At 34.7% G+C, this 19,320-nt stretch overlaps 1 protein-coding gene and 1 long non-coding RNA gene across 4 annotated transcripts; both read left to right on the forward strand.

The window, feature by feature from the left end:
* The first annotated feature begins 666 nt into the window (after positions 1-666).
* Positions 667-5,850, forward strand: LOC147484143 (uncharacterized). 3 transcript variants are annotated; one of them, XM_086576687.1, is made up of 10 exons: positions 667-1,418; positions 1,821-1,945; positions 2,066-2,128; positions 2,195-2,284; positions 2,849-3,014; positions 3,188-3,377; positions 3,498-4,333; positions 4,522-5,121; positions 5,210-5,275; positions 5,530-5,850. In XM_086576687.1, exons 1-10 carry the CDS (start codon positions 843-845, stop codon positions 5,635-5,637), a joined length of 2,820 nt encoding a protein of 939 aa, XP_086432813.1. In that variant the 5' UTR covers positions 667-842; the 3' UTR covers positions 5,638-5,850. The 3 variants fall into 3 exon arrangements, with proteins under 3 accessions (XP_086432813.1, XP_086432814.1, XP_086432815.1); XM_086576688.1 differs by having other exon boundaries at positions 1,314-1,444; XM_086576689.1 differs by having other exon boundaries at positions 1,367-1,418; positions 1,821-1,949.
* A 5,470-nt stretch (positions 5,851-11,320) lies between these two features.
* LOC147484144 (uncharacterized) lies at positions 11,321-12,452 on the forward strand. Its single transcript, XR_015203565.1, has 3 exons — positions 11,321-11,390; positions 11,954-12,044; positions 12,230-12,452. It is a non-coding gene; the product is annotated as an uncharacterized LOC147484144 (long non-coding RNA).
* The last annotated feature ends 6,868 nt before the right edge of the window (positions 12,453-19,320 follow it).

Consider the following 19,320-nt stretch of genomic DNA (forward strand, 5'->3'; position numbering starts at 1 on the left):
GGTTCTGTGTCACTTTCCATGTCTCAATACTTCCTTACTTACCTGATACAACGGATGGACAAACACTAATATACAAAACATGCAGTGAGAAATACTGTTAAACTTTAGCTAAAGTGCAAATAAACAAGCCCAGGCCTCCTTGCACGACTTCTCCTAGGAACATAAATCAAAAGTTTGGTTTGAATAATAAGAAAAGAATATGTTCCTTTTCTATTTCTTGTAGGAGTCACCATCTATTAAGTAAGATATGCATCATTAACTACTAAGAAGAACTAACCACATGATTATAGCCAATTTGAAAATTGTAAAACAAGCCAATGAAAGATTAAGGTTGTTCTTACTCATGAGTAATGACCTCATAAGAGTTGAGAGAAGGAGTCACAACCACAAAGTCTGACTCATGACTTTTATAAGAGTTGAGAAGGGAGTCACAACCACCAAGGTGGTTTATATATGTAATAAAAACGCTGCAACTTGCAGTAACAAGTAGGCAAGTAGCAGCCAACTTCGGTTCATCAACTTGGCACCCAATCTATCCCTCTCCCTCCTCCCAAGTACATGGAAGGACCACCAACAGACAACTGAAATCTTGTTTTGCCAGTTGTGGCAAGGTTGTCCTTCTCTGAGTATAATATGCTGATAAGCTCATTCTCACCTTTTTCTTCTATGGTCCATCTAGGAATCTAACAAACCAACAAACAACCCTTAACTGACCCTATCAAAAATCAAAATATCAGAAGTTGCATATATATATATAGAGAGGAAAACAAAGAGGTACTTGGAAATGTTATTTTTCCCTTGTACTTCTTAAGTTTTCCTTGATAAAAAGGATTAGAAACAACATGGTTGAGTTCCATCTGAAATTCTTTATATTGGTCTTCTTAAGGATTAACCATTTAGTTGCTCTCAATCCTTCTTCATGGTGCCCACATCACTTAACACACATGACTACACAGATATTTGAAAAGAGAACAGATAGATTCTGGGAGTTAGATAAAAAGTCTAACAGCTGGGTTGAAGTGAACTTACCATTTGCTCTGCTTTCTTGTGTCAATGAAAATTGTTCTAAAGTTGCGTCGATTGATCAGACACCAAAGAAGAAAGAAGAGTGCCTGGAAGGAGGATGCTTTGTACCTGAACATGGGGAGAATTCGAAAAGCAAGCATTCTAATAAAGCAGAATCAGAAGAAGGCTCTGATATGGTTCTGAACATCAGAAAGAGAATTTCGTTAACTCGAATGTCAGAGACATCTATATTGGTGACAGGGGAAAGTGGCTCTATTTATGAGAGATTTTGGAATGGTGTGCAGTGGGTAATAGCTCCCCATGATTTACCACTTTCAGCAGGTCCTGCAGTTTCAGTCTTTCTTATCAACCAGACAATTCTTGCACTATCCGAAGCCGGGTATCTCTATAAGGTTGTCCACTTTCTCCTTCAGTAAAGGTGAAAACTCGTAGTTATAATTTTTGACGTGGATAAATTTCATATATGGAGTTTGATGAAAATAAAGTGTGACAGATATAGTTTTATTAGGAGATAGCTACCTGAACAGAGCCATTATCTCTCCATACAAACAATCTTCCTTGGCACTATGACTTGAAAGTTAACAGGTTTTTGCTGTGCATTAAGAAATATAATTTGGTTTGTTTCATGTCCAAGATTTATATATGCTATCTATGTTATTTTGATGAATCAGAATTGATCACTAACAGACTGCTAAATTAGCACGTAGTAGTTTTTCCATAGAATTGAATTTCAAGGTCCAAAATCTTCGTAACTTCGTGCTTTGTTCAGCTATTATTCTGGTATGTTTTTTCAGTTGCAAGTAAGTGAAAGCTCTCAGCTAACTTGGATTGATTTCGGAACTATATATGGACCTAGTATGGAAACAGAATCAAGCTTCCCATTTCAGATCAAGACTGGTTTTGTTTCATATGATGGAGAGTAAGTAAGTTGATTTAGTTTGTTTGTTATCTTAACATCACCTCTGCAGGAGATATGCTTCATAGGAATATTGATAACTTCCTTTTGGAAATAGCCTTGCTGACAAATTTTAGCAATCAGGAGAGCATTTTTTGCCATGATGAATGGATCGCTAGTGGAGCTCAGTGACATTGAATCCCAGAGGTAAGGGTAATGGGAACTAAAATTTACTTCTATATATTTGGATACCAAACTGACTTTTCTAAACAGGTGGATATATCATGGTCACCCTCCTGGTGGAGATGTAGTAGCCATTGCTGATGCGTCCAGTATAAGACCAGATGTAGTATTCACAGTGAGGTACTCTACTAACAAGCACAGTACCACCTTCGTATACATGTTCAACATATGTATGTAAATAGGAATCTCAATTATTACAATCCTAGATGATAAATTCATAAAAGCTTCCGAACATATTACCATTGTTTTAAAAGGAGTTAGAGGAGTACCTAAAACGCCGCGTTCAATAAGGCATTTATGCAATGGAAGCTTACACTTCAGTGTGAGGAGTTCCTGAAGCGTTTAGGGGTACGCCTGACGCCTCAGTAGTGAGGCATAAGCCTCCATCGCTTAAAATTTAAACCATCACAATTATCTTGATTTTTGATTTTTTTTTTTTTTTTTAATTATTTTTAGTGTAAGTAGACATCAACTTTAAATAGTATTGATGTACCAAACTAACCTATCCTTAACATTTTGTAAGAACGTTAACATATAAAACTTTCTTTAATCAATCTATGCATTCCCTCTTGTCTTGCTAAATGAAGTATATATAATTGTTAACTCTTAATGATATGAAAGTCTAAATAAATCTCAAGTTTGATAGATACTGAGTGTAGCTAAAAGTGATATAATGCAGTGCAGTTCTTCTGGAAAACTTTATGAATTTGATAAGAGCTCAAAGCCATCCTGGAAGAAACACATACATGGTAAAGGCTCTGCAAAAGAAACTTCACTGGCACCATCTAAAGGATGTATTCTGTTTGACTTGGTTGGAGTTCATTCTATATCCTTATTTCTCTTAACTGAGGTACATCTTCGGAATCTAGCCTCGCAGATTTATTGTGGTTTCAACTTCTACGGCTTTTACCAGCTAAATTAGTTACCACCTTCCATTACTGAATTAGTTTGACAATCATCGACTTAATGATGGCAGTTATTTCCCAATATTATTTGGCTTACAATTCTTTTGTGAATACGCAGACTGGTTATTTGCTTGAGAGACGACTACACCAGAGGAAGTGGAGATGGATATTTCATGGTGGTCCAGAAGACTATCACTTGGCTTCTATCACAGCAGTTGTACATGATGAGTTAACTGACAGGATCTTCTCATTGTTTTGCACTACAACCACTGGTTCTGTATTCGAGTATCAATTACCAAAGCCTTCAGGTGAGCTTCTTTTAAATTTTGTAATTGCTTTTTGTTTGTTCACAAAATGAAAAGTTTTCCTAAAATAATGAAAGTCATCAAGACGTTAGTAATGCTTATAGTTGTTTTGTGTAAAGACAGGCGGAGCTCAAGCTACGCAAGTGAAAGAGGCATGGGTGAATCACATGCATCCACTGCAAGCAAAAGCTTCAAGAGGAATTCCTGGTCTGCAGATTCAAATTGGGAGGATACTATTCTCCCTAGATGACGGTAGACTTGCAGAACTCCATTTATCTGGCATTGGTGGTGAAGGTTCACCTCCAACTCAGATTAATGTGCGGAAAAAAGCAGCATTTTATTATGAATGGTCAATCTTGGATGCTCCGGAATCTGAAGGATGGAATGCAGAATACTGCATGCAAGAACGTGGACCCTTTAATTGCATCACTGGTACGAGAGATGAAGCAAATGGAATGAGTATTAGTACAGGAATAAAAAGGAGGAAAGTAGGCCAAACTCATAGAAGTTACCTTGCTCCAAGTACAGTTCATAGTAGCCCAGATAAATCTTGGGACCAAAACAACTTCTTAAGAAACGGGATCAACAATAATTTCCGTATGCGAGTGATGCAAGAAGGAAGGTCATATTTCTTGATTACAGATAATGGCTCGACCTTTGAATATATTTATACAGAAAATATATGGTTGTGGTTGAGGCATGAACACTCAACAGTGATGAAAGGTTTACTAGGAAACTATAATGGGAGTCTATTCCTTGTTGACACACATGGAAATGTACTTATCAGGGAAAGGAATGAAGAAAATGAACTCACATGGATAAACGGCACAGCTTTGAGGAAGGGAAGGCAAGTTGTTGGGGGTCCTCCATGGGATAAAATGCCCGGTAAAGCTTGGAAAGTTACTGCAGAGGATGCACTCTTCTTTGTGAGCAAGACCGGAAGATTAATTCAATTTACAGTAAGTTGAAAACAAACAAGTCAAAATGAGTACCATATTCTTGAACTAATAGCATAAAACTAGTATGGATCTTGATTTCTTTAAGTATGTCTATATGATGCATACACAAACAAGCGTGTGCGTCTGATAGATAACCCGAGCATGATCTTTGATTGATTCAGATGGATACTTAACCTTTTCTCATTTAGGTCGCATTGCGGAAGTTCAAGTGGAAAGATTGCAGAAAACCACCAAACACCAAAGTTGCATACATAGTCGATCAGGAAATGTTCAGAGCAAATATAGTGTTCACAGTCGGAAGGAATGGAAGACTGTATCAGTATAACAAAGTCACTGAAATATGGCATGAGCACCTTCAGTCTCCGCATTTGATCTTATCAAGATTTCCAGGAACTTCCATGAGGCAGTCGCCTCTATCACTTACAGGCTCTATATTCATGGTTGCCGAAGATGGTGGCCTCGTTGAGTATCAGTGGAACACAATGGATGGATGGAATTGGGTGGAGCATGGAACCCCATATAAAGGTGTATCCTTTGTTGGTGCACCAGGCCCTTGCGTCGAGTACAATCAGTTGTTTTTGATTGGTTCAGATGGTGAAGTATATCTTAGATATACGGATCAGAGAACATGGAAATGGAAAAGCTATGGTTTCCCTTCTGTCCTAGATCAAACCTTAACCGGAGTGCAAGATAAAAACCAAATGGATTGTGCCGGCGAAGATGCCCTGGACAGCATTGAGAGGAATGCACAGTACGTAAATGATCACAATAGGTACTGTGATACCAAGGTTAGTAGCAATCTACATTCAGTCACACAGGCAGCGCACACAACGTATAATAAAATATTGACAACCATTGTTTCTGAGTCTTGTGCAGGTGGCATCAGTTCGACCAATTCTATTTTCTCAAGATTCCTTGATATTTGAACTACGTGATGGAAGGGTAAGTAACTGAACTTTTGTAGCTTAAGGTTTCCATCTCATATTATGGAGTTAATTAGAATCCTTTACAAAACCAGTCCAAAAAGTTAATCATACGAGCTGTTTCATTTAAATGGGGTGAAAAGGAAATGATTTTGGATAGTTGTCCATGGATTGAATTTTGCATATGGAAACATGTCAAAGCAAAGTTTTTAGTACTAAAGTTTCGAACAAGAGAAGAAAAGAAAAATGCTCACACCACTTTCTCCAATGCAGTTGGCAGAACTAACAAGAATAGAAGATATACAATGGGCATGGTCACGCATTATCGACAGTCCAACAAGTCTATGTCTCGCAAATCATTGGGCTGCGCTGGTATTATGAAACAAAATGCATACTGTGACTTTGCCAATATGCAATGCCAACTTGCAAACTAGAGAAGCATGGATATAACAGCAACACTGTACAGCATAGATATATGACCACCAAAGCAATATTGTAACGTTCTGTTTTTTTTTGATAATTGAGCATGTTGTAATCGAACCTGTGAACTTTGCGTCGATGCACATAATCTGAGACCAGGGAAATGGCTTTACCTTGTACGGTCAATGGACAGGGCCGGCCCTGGGCCTATGCAAGTTCTCTAAAACTGGGCGTCGCAACATAGCCCCAGGACCGGCTCTGTCAAAGGACAAGATCATCATATGTGAATTTACAGGATATATCTTATATATCTATTATCTATATACTAAAGCAGAGACCTCTAATGAAGGATTTTCTCTCTCCTATGTGGCACTCTAATATGAGAGTTAGTTTTTTTTCTCTCTTATGTGTCACTATAATATGAAAAGATAATATTTTCTAATAGCTTACAATCCCATCGCACATTGAACCTCTTTTGAGAGTTTGAGTGTATTTCTAATTCTTATATTTAGAGAGTTTGATTGTATTTCCAATTCTTATATATTTGATCAAATAAAACAATTTATTAAAAAATAGGTGATTTGTAAAAGGTAATTTCCTATTACGAATCAAACACTTTTAGTGTTCCAATTCTTATATATTTGATCAAATAAAAAAATTCTTTGAAAAAATAAGTGATTTGTAGAAACTAATTTCCTATTACAAATCATACAATTTTAGTGTCTATAATAAAGCACCGACTTATTTCGAATATATCTTTAACACGGCCTCAAAACATAGTTAAAAACAATTATACAAAAAATAACCTCACAAAATATATAATAGAAAATGAAAAAAAATAAAATAACGGCAAAGCAATAATGACAAATATTTTAAAAAATATATAATACTAAATGAAACTAACGTCAAAAAACAATTAATGGGGAACCGAAAACTAGATGCAAATACATCGAACTAACCTCAAATAATATTTAATGGGAAATTAGAAACTGGATGCAAATGCAAGCATTAAAATAATCTTAAAAATTAATTAATAGAAAATTAGAATATGGATACAATTGCATTAAACTAACCTCAAATAATAATTAATGGAAAATCTAAACTTGGATGCAAATACACCAAACTAACATAAAAAAATAATTGTCGGAAAATCAGAAACTGGATGCAAATGTATTGAGCTAACCTCAAAGAAAAATTAATTATAAATTTGAAACACGATACAAATGCATGGAACTAATCTTAAAAAATAATTAACGGAGATCGAAAACCGATGCAATGCAAGACCGAACTAATCTCAAAAAATAAAATGGATGCAAATGTATTGAACTAACCTCAAAAAATAATTAACGGGAAATCGGAAACTGGACGCAAATTCATTGAACTAACCACAAAGAAAAATTAATTATAAATTGGAAACACGATGCAAATGCGTTGAACTAATCTTAAAAAATAATTAACGGGAAATTGAAAATCGGATGCAATTGTACTGAACTAATCTCACAAAATAAAATGGATGCAAATGTATTAAACTAACCTCAAGAAATAATTAACGAAAAATCGAAAATTGGATGCAAATTCATTGAACTAATCTCAAACAATAATTAATGGGACATCGGAAACTAGATGCAAATGCAACTTTATCAAATAATAAACGAGAAATCGGAAACTGGATGCAAACACATTAAACTAATCTCACAGAATAATTAACAGGAAATCAGAAACTAGATGCAAATACATTGAACTGACCTCAAAGAACAATTAACAGGAAATTGGAAATTGGATGCAAATGTATAAAACTAATCGAAAAGAATAATTAATGAGAAATCAGAAACTTGATACAACTGCATTGAACTGATCTAAAAAAAACAACGGTAATTGGAAATTGGATGCAACTGCATTGAAGTAACCTCAAATATAAATAACGAAAAATCAGAAACTGGATGCAAATGCATTAAACTAATCTCAAAACATAGTTGGGTTATATGTTGTGGGTATATCTCAATAAATATAGTTTTGCATTTAAAATGATGTTTATCTTATCTCTTTACGTATGATTGGGAACTCCTTGCTATTCAAGTAGCTTCAATATATATATGAACTTCACATTATTAGGCAATCTCACAAAACTTCAATCAAACTTCTATTATTAAACAACAAAATGAAGTTGAATGGTTTTATCAAAGGTAAGTTCTTTTTTTCTAATGGAGAGTGAGGTTTTCACGTTATAAGAAATTTGGTTGAGTGATTAATATAATATTAATATATAATAGTTCTGCATATTTGCAAATATTTTTCAGAATAATTAATATAACAACACCCGTTCGTAGATAATCTTTGAAGATTCCACATAGTGAGTCATTTATAATTTAAAAAATAATTAATGGGAAATCGAGAACTGGATAATCTTCGATGATCCCACATATAGTAAATCAAGCATAATTTACTTTTTATGTTATGTTTGCAAGGACACTACAGATGGATCAGTAGACGTTGGTATTACACACCACAATGGATAATTAAAAAGAAATTGGAAATTGGATTCAAATACATAACTGAGCTTAAAGAGTAATTAACGGGAAATCGGAAACTTTATACAAATGCAATAAACTAAACTCAAAAAGTAATTAACTAGAAATTGAAAACTGGCCGGGTGCAATTGCATTAAACTAACGTCAGATAATAACTAACACGAAATTAGAAATTGGATGCAAATCTTTGAAAAATATTTAACGAGAAATAGGAACAAGTATGCAAATACATCAAACAAACCTCGGATAATAATTAATGGGAAACCAAAAACCGGGTGCAAATGCATTGAACTAAACTCAAAAAATAATTGACATAAAATCAAAAACCGATGCAACTGCATTGAACTAACCTCATAGAATAATTGGTGGAAAATCGGAAATTAAATATAAATGCATTGAAATAATTTCAAAGAATAATTAACGGGAAATAAAAAACCAGATATAGTTGCAACAAATTAACCTCAAAGCATAAATAATCAGAAACAAGATGCAGATGTATTGAACTAATCTTAAAGAGTTATTAACGAGAAATCAGAAACTGGATCCATATGCAATGAACTAATCTCAAAGACTAATTAGCCAAACATTGAAAAGTGGATGAAACTACACTGAACTAACCTAAATGAATAATTAACGGGAAATTATAAATTTGATGTAATTGCATTGAACTAACCTTAAAAATAATTAATGAAAAATCGAAAGCTTGATGCAAATACATTGGAAATCAGAAATTTGATGCAAATACATTGAAATAATCTAAAAAAATAGTTAACTGAAAATCGAAAGTCGGATGTAACTGTATCGCACTGACCTCAAAGCATAAATGTCCGTTTTTTTAGCCTTCTCACATGAGTAATTACAAGTAATTAGGAACCCAAAACAAAAGTGAGTTTATAAAAATAGACTCTTACATATATGCAAATTGTATAGAAATTGTAAACTATCGAACTAACCTAGAAAAACAATTAACGGAAAATCAAAAATTGAATGCAGATGTATTGAACTAACCTCAAAGAGTAATTAACGGGAGATTGGAACCTGGATGCAAATGTAATGAACTAATCTCAAATACTAATTAATGAAACATGAAAAACTGGATGTAACTGTATTGAATTAATCTTAATGAATAACTAACGGGAAATCATTAAGTGGATGCAATTGCACTGAACTAACCTCAAATAATAATGAACGAGAAATTAGAAACTTGATGCAACTGCATTGAACTAACCTCAATGAATAATTAATGAGAATTTGAAAACTAGATGCAACGTACTACATTAAACTAACCTCAAAGAATAATTAATGGAAAATCAGAAACTTGATGCAAATGCATTGAACTAATAACCCTAAAACATATTTGTATTATATGTAGGGAGAATAAATGTCTCGACAAATATAGTTTTGCATTTTAAATAGTGTTTATCATAATTCTTTTATTATGATTGGAAATGCCTTGCTATTCAAGTAGCTTCAATATTATCTTCGCCACATTGGACATTCTCACAAAACTTCAATCAAACTACTTCTATTGTTAAACCTAACAATAAAAATAAATCGATAAGTTTTATCAAGGTTTGATGATTCCTTTTTATAGAGAGTGGTGCAAGAAATTTAAATGAGTAATTAATATAATTTTCATATCTCATAGCTATGCATAGTTGCTAATATTTTTTAAAATAATTTAATATAATGACACCCGTTTGTAGGACATGTTCATGTGATAAAAATTTTCAAGTGGGAGTAGTGTATTATTTGAGGATATGGAAACAATCAATCTGTTTTAGTTATTTGTACACATTAGTACGTATGCTGAGCGGTGATGATTTACCGCTGAATCATCATAAATCTAATAAAACTATTATACAAGCTAGATCGAGTTTAAGATAATTTCATTTGAAAATTACAGATTAATATCCTAAACAACAAAGTGAAGAGACTATCTCAATTTGATCCCTTAGTTTTCAAGTACTTATACACCATAATCGCTGCTCATTAACGTATTTCGGTTTATTTTCAATAAAAATATATTCTGATTCGAAAATTTGCCTCTAAATCACCATAAATCTAAAAAAAACTATTATACAAGCTAAATCGAGTTTAAGATAATTTTATTTGAAAATTATGGATTAATATCTTAAACCACAAAGTGAAGATGCAATCTCAATTTGATCTCTTAGTTTCCAAGTACTTATATATGCATCATAATCGCTGCTCATTAACGTATTTCGGTTTATTATCAATAAAAATATATTTTGATTCGAAAATTTGTGTGAGACATTTTGTAAAGCCTTTTTAGCAAACAAAATATTTAATAGATCCCGGGCGTATGCCCGGGTCCAAAATCTAGTCTTATATATAATGGGAAAACTAGCTGCCGTTTATTAGTGTCCGTATCTTCTGTTTTAAACCAATCTTTTAAATCAAAAGGGTACCCGAAAGTTTCACCCACAAAATTTTCACAAACCTTGCACACTTATGTGCAAGGGTAAATTTGTCCTTCAACCAAAAACGGATAAAAAACACGTAAAATTCTGCTTTCAAAAGGCACCGTTTCGACCCCATTTTCCATCTATCTGACTTCTCTATTTCTGTTTCCTTCTATTCCAAACACCAATCTATTTCAAACTCGAATTTTTTCTCTTTCTCTTTGTATGCTTTTTATATTCCCCAAACTCCACTATTTTCTCTCCCTCCTTTTTGTTAGAATTGCACTGACGCAATGGATGAGGTTAGTTTGAACAACTTTTACTTTTTCCATGTCTTCTATTCCTTTCTATTGCTTACTGCCCTTCATCTCTCAGTTTGTGCATTTCGTCTAATTTTATTTTATTTCATTTTTGCGTTTGTACAGAGTTGGGCAATGGGGTGTACACAACTCGAAGAAGGCATCCGCGTAGTATTAGTGATAGAAATTGATATCAAAGGCGGTTTCAAACACCAAATTCGTCTTCTCTGCTAAAGGTATTCACACAACATTTTTTTTTTAGCAATTTCTCTTTTTTTTTGGCGGGGGCTTTTAGTTCTTCCTTCATACTTTGTTTATTGGCATTGATTTGTGTCGATCACTGTTTTCCAGTTTCAACATCCTATACACAAACACATCCTACTGGCGTGCAGCGTCTTATCAACTTTCTTTCCCTGGACACGCTAGATACACAAACACTCCTAACAATCGCATGCAAATAGGTAATTTAAGTTTGATTTTTATGGTTTATGTTTCTCACTTAATTTATTCTTTCTTCTTAACTTTTAGATTTAACCCATGACTACATAATATATTTTCCCATGATGTACTGCTTTTAGATGATGACACTAGCAATGCTTAATATTGAACTTCTTCGCAGTTCCTCTGATAGTTTGTATCATTATTAATTTTTCCCAGTTTTATTATTTATTTTCCTAAATTTTTTTACGTAGTGCGCTCAGTGGTAGATTGTATGTATTTATTCCTATACGTCTCATTTTTAAAACATTTAATCCATGACTATCGCCATAATTATCAAAAAGATTTTAGCTCCGCTAATGCAAAATCCGTTCTTGCATTGCTGGTCCCAAGCCCAGATAAAGGAGGAGGGGAAACATGCTTTTCTATGTTCTTTGATGTACAAAGGCGGAATCACACGACTAATAGCTAAAACAAAAAACAAAGACATGAATAGTTCATTCAGTTTTACTCTTTACTTTTTTAGAAATGTTTACATCTTGCTTGGAATTTTGCTTTGAGAACGTATCTTTCTGTTTTTTTGCAGGAGTGTGCATGCCATATTTGACACTGGAAAAGTAATGCTATGTACAACCGATCTAGCTGATGCTATGTGGATATTGGCTGCCACATTATCTGTATGGATTCAGTAACTACATGAATTAAGAATTAAGGTTTAAGAATTTGTTCTCCTCGAAGCAGAAAACAGCGCGCAACACTACTCAATAAAATACAATCAAAGTTTGACGATTATGTTCCTACATGCATGTATTTGTATATAGACTTATATCTTACTTATATTTGTATTTTTATGGATGTGCAGAAATATGTACGTTCAATCTACCACCTACGTCTTGGTTTTTCCTACTTGGCTTCTCGACCATATACATCAAAATGGTATCTATGGTTGGTTATAATACAAACCATATATGCTAGCATGTTTTTGCTCTCCACGGTTGCACTGGATGGAGGGATGAACAGCTTTGTATTTGTGTTCTATAGACAAGCGTTTGCAACGATCTTTTTAGTCCCTTTTGCCTTCATGTTCGAAAAGGTGCGTGAATTAAGCTACTTGGCAACTCCTTAATTCATCTTCTAGCTTCTCTTTGATTAGTGTTAGCGTAAAACTGTTTCAATTATATTTTCTCTTTTTAAATGTCCAATAGAGATAAAGCTCCACCACATCTTTTATAGCCTTCAAAGAAGATGTTCATGCTTTCTTTATTTGGGTAAGTTTATACTATTACGCTAACTTTAATGTATTCACCAATATGAAGCGTAGAGAAACTTTAAACTCTATCGAACTTTGGTGTTTCTAAATTTAGGATTACCATTTGCTTGAGCGTGTATGGCATTGCCTTTGGTTTACACATTAGCAATGTTGGCTGCAGGGACTGCAAATACTCTTCATGTCATCACCTTTTTAATGGGCTGTTTTGCTCGGGTAATGCGCCGATCATTCTTTGGTATTTGAAGAATACAAAATGAACACATTGACCATTACAACTTCGAGTAAGGAATCTTTTAAAGCCTAGGCGATGAGTGATAATTGGAAAATCTTGTACAATATTTTAGGTGGATTGCTAAATAATTGCTCAAGACTTTTGAAATACAAAACATAGGCCACATTAATATATTTTGAGTACATGAACTATTCACATAAAGAAATTGAAGAGCATTAGGAATTTGTCTTTTAAATAAGGTTATTGTATCAGCAGACAACATAATAGTATACTACAAATAAAATTATAAATTAGGGGGGAAAAGAACAATATTAAGTTGTAAGATTGAGCTCTTTCGGTCTTTCCTACATGCATTAACATTTAAAAGTCGAACTAGATTCACTTGGCCCGAGTATTTAGCTCTTCATATGTATAAGCATAGGTTCTACATTTTTCTATTTACGGGATGGAACCTTTGAAGTTGAGGAGTGTGCTTAATATTCCACGTGACGTCGATAAGCTAAATTCTGTTGGCGGGGATGGTTCTCAATTTGTGAGGTAGGCTTTGGCTTGCAATAGATTTATGAATAAACAATTTCTTAAAGTTTGATTGTTGGGTGAAACTCACTGTTGGAGAATCTATTTAAGACAAAAACCTTCCCTTCTCCCCAATAAGAGCACGGATGTTTCTTTGTTCAGGCGAGATGAAAAAAGGCGAGCTATTTGATTCAACTGCTTCGGGGAGGTGGGGGCCATGAGAACTCTAAGGCTCGAGCTCTACTTTCATTGATAATCGAGAAAGATACAAATGTAGAAGAAGATTTGAATGAAAACTATTTTAAACCTAGAACTTGGTGGCGGACTGTATTTCTCGAATATCCGCTGAAGTGAGAACTCCTAGCCGGGAGCCATCACGGGGGCCGATGATCGAACCCCATACGGAAAAGCCCTTATGATGACGGGCGTGATCCATTCTTTGATGTAGGCTAGAAGCGATATCAGTTGAAGCTATGGAGCACCCCTTCCGGTTTCAGTCGATATTGAGTTCCATATCATTCTGAGATCCGGATGTAGAGAGGCATTCTAAGCCATTTGATCGAGATCGAAGTAGCTACAAAGAGATCCATTTAGAGATCGGAACCCGTTAAGGTACACCTATTTTAGTAGCAGCTGCCCTCCCTCTGCATTAGCTGGGTTTAGCCGCTAACTAATAGCATCAAAAGATTCAACTCTAATCGTGCTTGAGCGGAAAAGCGATAAGACAACTTCATTTCGGTTGAACTGAACTTCAAATCCAATAAATCCGTCTATCTTTTAGGGCTCACCGGTTGCTTTCGCTCGGTTGTGTTACGCAAGTTGCTTTGGAACCTGCCTTGATTTCTCACTCTGTCTCCCGGGCGCTTTTGATTTACCGTAGCCGAGGAAGAATTAGTAGCGGGCATTCATTTCCATAGTCAACGATATTATGCTCCCCCCCGATTGTGAAAAAAGCGCTTTCTCGCTACATCCGCAGCAATTGAATCGATTCTGATTTATCCGGTGGAATGAGAGATCACATGGATGTCCACAAGAGTGACACCTCAAGCCCCGATGGCGGTGAGCCCATATATGAAGGAGAAGATCGGATACTACATTCAGGATTATTATCTTATCAGAATCAAGAGCCCATGTATGAAGGAGAGGTAATTTTGGTGAACAAAGTTTGGAAAAGGCCTGAGGCGAGTCTCATGCCAATAATGATGTCACTAACCATAATGGTAAGGTTCTATTTGATAACAATGAAGATGGTGTAAACTGTACATAATTTTGGCGGCTAATTAGACGTATATTTTCTCTAACCACCGGTTTTTCTCTCTTTTATTTTTTCCAAAATCTGCTGCAGGAGAAATAATTAGGATTTTTTTCAAAAACAATGTAGCCAGTTAACTATATATGGGTACTGTAATGTCCTATTTCTTCTGTCTTTGGGATTTTCCCATGTGTTTAATTTGGTAATAATTTGATTTTTGGCAAACTTTTTCTTATTCAGATTATTTTGCTTACTAGAAGGTCTGAAGGAACGTGAGCTCTGTGTTTTCTTCCGTAACAATCATTTCAGCACCATGTTCAAGGTTACTTATACTGGCTATAGTTTCTATTGTTGATTTCTTTATTCTTCTTTTTCTCTTCTTTTCTTCCTGACAAATATATGTGGTTTTGACATGATGACTTTGCTTGCAACTCAAGGGAAAACTTTATCTTCTTGCTACTGACCAAGGTTTCATAAACCAGCCTGATTTGGTATGGGAATATTTAAATGAGGTAATTTTGATACTATACTTACGAAGTCCGTTTATATGTTGCAATTTCAAAAGAGGGGAAAAGGATCGTAGTGACCGGACTATGACCGTAATTATGGAAGGTAATTACTTATATCTTATATCTCTAAGTCGGAATTTACAACTTGCCATGTTATTAATGAACTGTTTAAATTGCGGCGGGCATGTCAAATGCCTACTAACCAATCGAAGTTTCAGCTTGGGGCCTTACAAGATTACAGTTTTCAACCTCCGCGTTTGTGTAGTATGCATAAGGCTGGTTTTCAAAACATGGCATGTTGCCGAGGTCTCAAGCATCGCTCATTTCTGGTCTTCTACTCACGAATATGAGCCCATTTGGTGTTTGTTAGAGTAAATCGAATATCTCGCAATGATGTACCACAACTCGGGCGTATGAACAAGTTTGACATGCTATTTTTCGGTGGGACTTAGTTGCAGAGTTTCGTGTGTACATTTAGTTTAAGATAACAACACAAGTATTCAAATGGTGCATTTTCCATTTGATTTGTCCATTTTTTTATATCTTAGTCATAAACTAGCTAGATCATATGGTGTGTAAGCCACCTAATTTGGCGAGAATAGGATCAATTTTGGTTTTGTTTTTTTTTTTTTGGAGGAGAAAGACAATAAGAGTGTTGTATCTCCATCGTTTGGGCCGGATTAAAGCGTGAGATGTCATTGGATGGACATCTTCAAGGACTGGATTTGTTGTGGTTAAAAGGAAATAAAAATGGAATAATGAGGTGCCTAATGTAGGTCTGTGGTTAATTTGACAAAGAGAAACTTGAAATAGGTATGAGTTATTCACTTTTATATATATATATATATATATATATATATATATATTAAATGCTCAAATATTTGTTGGCGGTTTGGTCCAGGAAGTTCTAATATTTTTAGGATAGAAAATAGTCTGAGATGGGAATTACGTTATATGTGCATAACGGCTAAAATTTTTATTACTTTTTCCCTTTAATTTTTCTTTATCATACATAAAAAATTTCATTAACGACAGTGTGAAATTGTTCCTTTCAAAGTTTTCTTAACAACATATTGTTGCAATGTACATATTTCTCAAAATGAATAGCCATACTTTTGTGTGTAGAATATCTTTTCCCATCTGCAATTCTATCAGTGTTGATTCTTCGTTTTTGCTTTAGGATAAATGTGATTCTCATTATACTTTGAATATTGTGGCAGGGAATGTTCCATTAAAATCGAGGTAAATGATGGGCAGAGGCATGATATGTGGGTTACCTCTTCAGAACATTAGAATGGGAACAATGCATGTGCTGTTAACTAGAAGGTACATAATTTCACTGCTCCACTCGAATTGTTTTGTCTAATATGTTCCTTTAACGTTAGATAATTCATATAGGGAGGACATACTGTTAATTACGTGAATTATTAGATCATCCAACCATAAAAGAATTATAGAAAAATATTGTAAGTTAACCAGATAGGAATATGGGTCCTTCTTCGAAGTGTTGTTGATCAAACCTCGAAATCATAATAAAAAGGATGCATTTCAAATTCAAAGAGGATAATGATTCATTTGAAAACATGCACTTAGCAAGTGGAGAATAGATATTTGGCTGATTGGAAATCGTACGATAATCTCATTCGTTAGTTCAGGGACGGTCGTTTCTAAATTGAAATTTGAACAAGATCAATATGACTTCTATTCATAGTTTGCTTTTTGAGTTCAATTGCAGCTTCGGAGGTCGAGGCTTCTTTTGTACATTGTCTTTGTTTAATGATGTTAATGCAAGTAAGTTGACAAACAGTTTTCATAAGTATTAGAGAATAATACTTTATTTTGATTTGTGCAATTACGATTAAGTACATTGTTGCATTGTGCATTTCTGTATTTGTTGCATATGCATTTCAACATTTTGAGAGAGACGGTCAATTCTTTTGTTTCGTTGGACAAACAAGCCAAGGAATTACAGAAATGTTAAGCTTATACGGAGCTTCTCAAGTTCTATTTCCTAAAGAGCAGATTCTTCAAGAAGCAAAGGAATTTGCGTCTAAGTTTCTAAGAGAGAAACAGAGTCTTGGACATACTCTTCTAACAAATGTACTAAAACTACTCCCCCCCCCAACACACACACAAACAAGATGAAAATGTAATAGTTGAAGTCAACCTCCATTAAGCCACAAGGTGAGGGGACGAATAAGAGGATCGTTGAATCGAAAAATGAAATAGTAGAACAAAGCTCGGCCATGTTGTGCATCGATTCTTTGTATACCCAGTCTTGTTTGAATGAAACATTGCTTGGTTGGTCTGGGAGTGCTGTTATAAGTTCACCATAAGATTTTGTAAAGAGTAAGAAAAATAATAAGGATAAGGCTTTCAAGAACCCCAAAGCCATTTTGCTGTGTGAATAAATTAAAGAGTGGTGAATAAGTATAGATAAAGCTTGATTTAAGCAAAAGGGTTTGTAGCATTGTTTGACTGAAAACTGGCATTGATATTTTTAATAATGTATAGATCTGGTTGTAAATTAACATTGGAACAAACATTCGATGGATTTTATTATCGTCGGTAGAAACTAAGTTAGAAATACAGGACCATTCTGTTTGTAGCGGTGCTATCAAAATATCAAGTATCAATGTCCATAGTCCATAGTCGTTTGTTTGATTACTTGCTACTTAGCTATAACATACATGTCAACAGTTATTTTTCAAGTTTTAACACTTCAATTTATAGGAGTAGCAATAAGAGATGATCAAGGGCAAGTTCTACTAGCGTACACTAGAGGTGGTGGCCAAAGATCAGTTTTATATCAAGAACTGAGGAGCTATATGTAATGGGGGGATTAAAAGGTTGTCAACTCATTGCGGTGCAGAAAATCATAGTGCCATCAGATTCAATGAGGGCTATTAAATTGAAGGATCAAAGAAGCGTCTTGGCAATGTGCATACTTACTAGGCTGTGGCGCTATTAAAGCCATTTTGAGAAGTATTTTAACTGTTAATTTTCTACATGTATTTAGGGAATCTAATAGAGCAGCAGACTTCCTTGCTGCTCAAGAAAATGAGTTTGTAACTGACTATTTTGTACCTCCCCTTAACTCTCATGAACATTATTGAGGAGGATAAGAATGAGAGGGTTTAATTAAGATTCTAATGCCAGGTTGGGGTCAGCCATAACCCCCTACTCTCTTCCAAAAAAAAAATACATGTCCACAGTCATTTCTTGGAGGTACAAGGAATCAATAAAGTCATTTGATAGGCAAGTGGCAGCAGACGTCAATACTTTAGGTGCGGGAGTGCTAGACAATCAAACGTCTGAGGATGAACAGAAGGGCGAATTGCAAGAACAAAAAAGTACCTATTCTGTCACTTAGATGATTGGGAAAGATAAGAAAGTAAAGCTAAGAGCAAATGGAAACAAAGAGTTGGAGACGAACAAACTCAACCCATCAGTTGTACAAAACACTACATGGATGGGGCAATGGCCAATGGAAGCACATCGACTTTGATTATTTGTCGTTATACATACACTAATTGCTTAGCTAGAAGTCATATTATATTATTTGTATCACTGAGGGCGATAGATGCGTTGATGGACTTAAAATTTTGATCAATCACTTTGTGGTGAGCCACCTGGGTTATACAAATTACAAAACATATTGTTCGAGATAGGCTTTCAATAATTTGCCTACAGGTAACGCTTTAAAAACAGTGAAATATTTTTACATGATTGTATTACGAGCTTTACTGCCCAATAATATAGTAGTGTTGCATTAATGGGTTTTCTTTTTTTACAGATTCGGGTGTAATGTCGGGGATGATGATCAACCCTCACATTTGTGAGTACAATCCAACTTTTTTTTCATCTTTTTAAATAGCATGTTATGATATAACTCACCAAATGTATTAGTGGCTACTCATCTTGGGACCTTGATTTAAAAGCGCCAATTCATTGTCTAATATTCTTTCTTTCAAACTGTTTATCTTTGAGTTTACTTCATCAATCAATGATCTGAATTTCATTGTGACTTCATGATTTTGATTTAATGCAACTAGCGATTAATGCATGGAACTCTACAAGATATGATATGGTGACTGAATGCAATTTTGCCGATTTGCCTCGGCTTTACTGATCTTGCTCATCCATTTTTGGTGTAATGCGATAACAAATTAGC

Source organism: Coptis chinensis, chromosome 8, assembly GCF_015680905.1.
Source record: "Coptis chinensis isolate HL-2020 chromosome 8, ASM1568090v1, whole genome shotgun sequence".
Classification (NCBI taxonomy): domain Eukaryota; kingdom Viridiplantae; phylum Streptophyta; class Magnoliopsida; order Ranunculales; family Ranunculaceae; genus Coptis; species Coptis chinensis.

Coding starts and splice junctions, on each gene's coding strand:
- LOC147484143 (XM_086576687.1), top strand. CDS start 843: ATGGTTGAGTTCCATCTGAAATTCTTTATATTGGTCTTCTTAAGGATT. Junction 1,419..1,820: donor AAGCCGGGTATCTCTATAAG/GTTGTCCACTTT, acceptor ATGTTTTTTCAG/TTGCAAGTAAGTGAAAGCTC. Junction 3,378..3,497: donor TCAATTACCAAAGCCTTCAG/GTGAGCTTCTTT, acceptor GTGTAAAGACAG/GCGGAGCTCAAGCTACGCAA.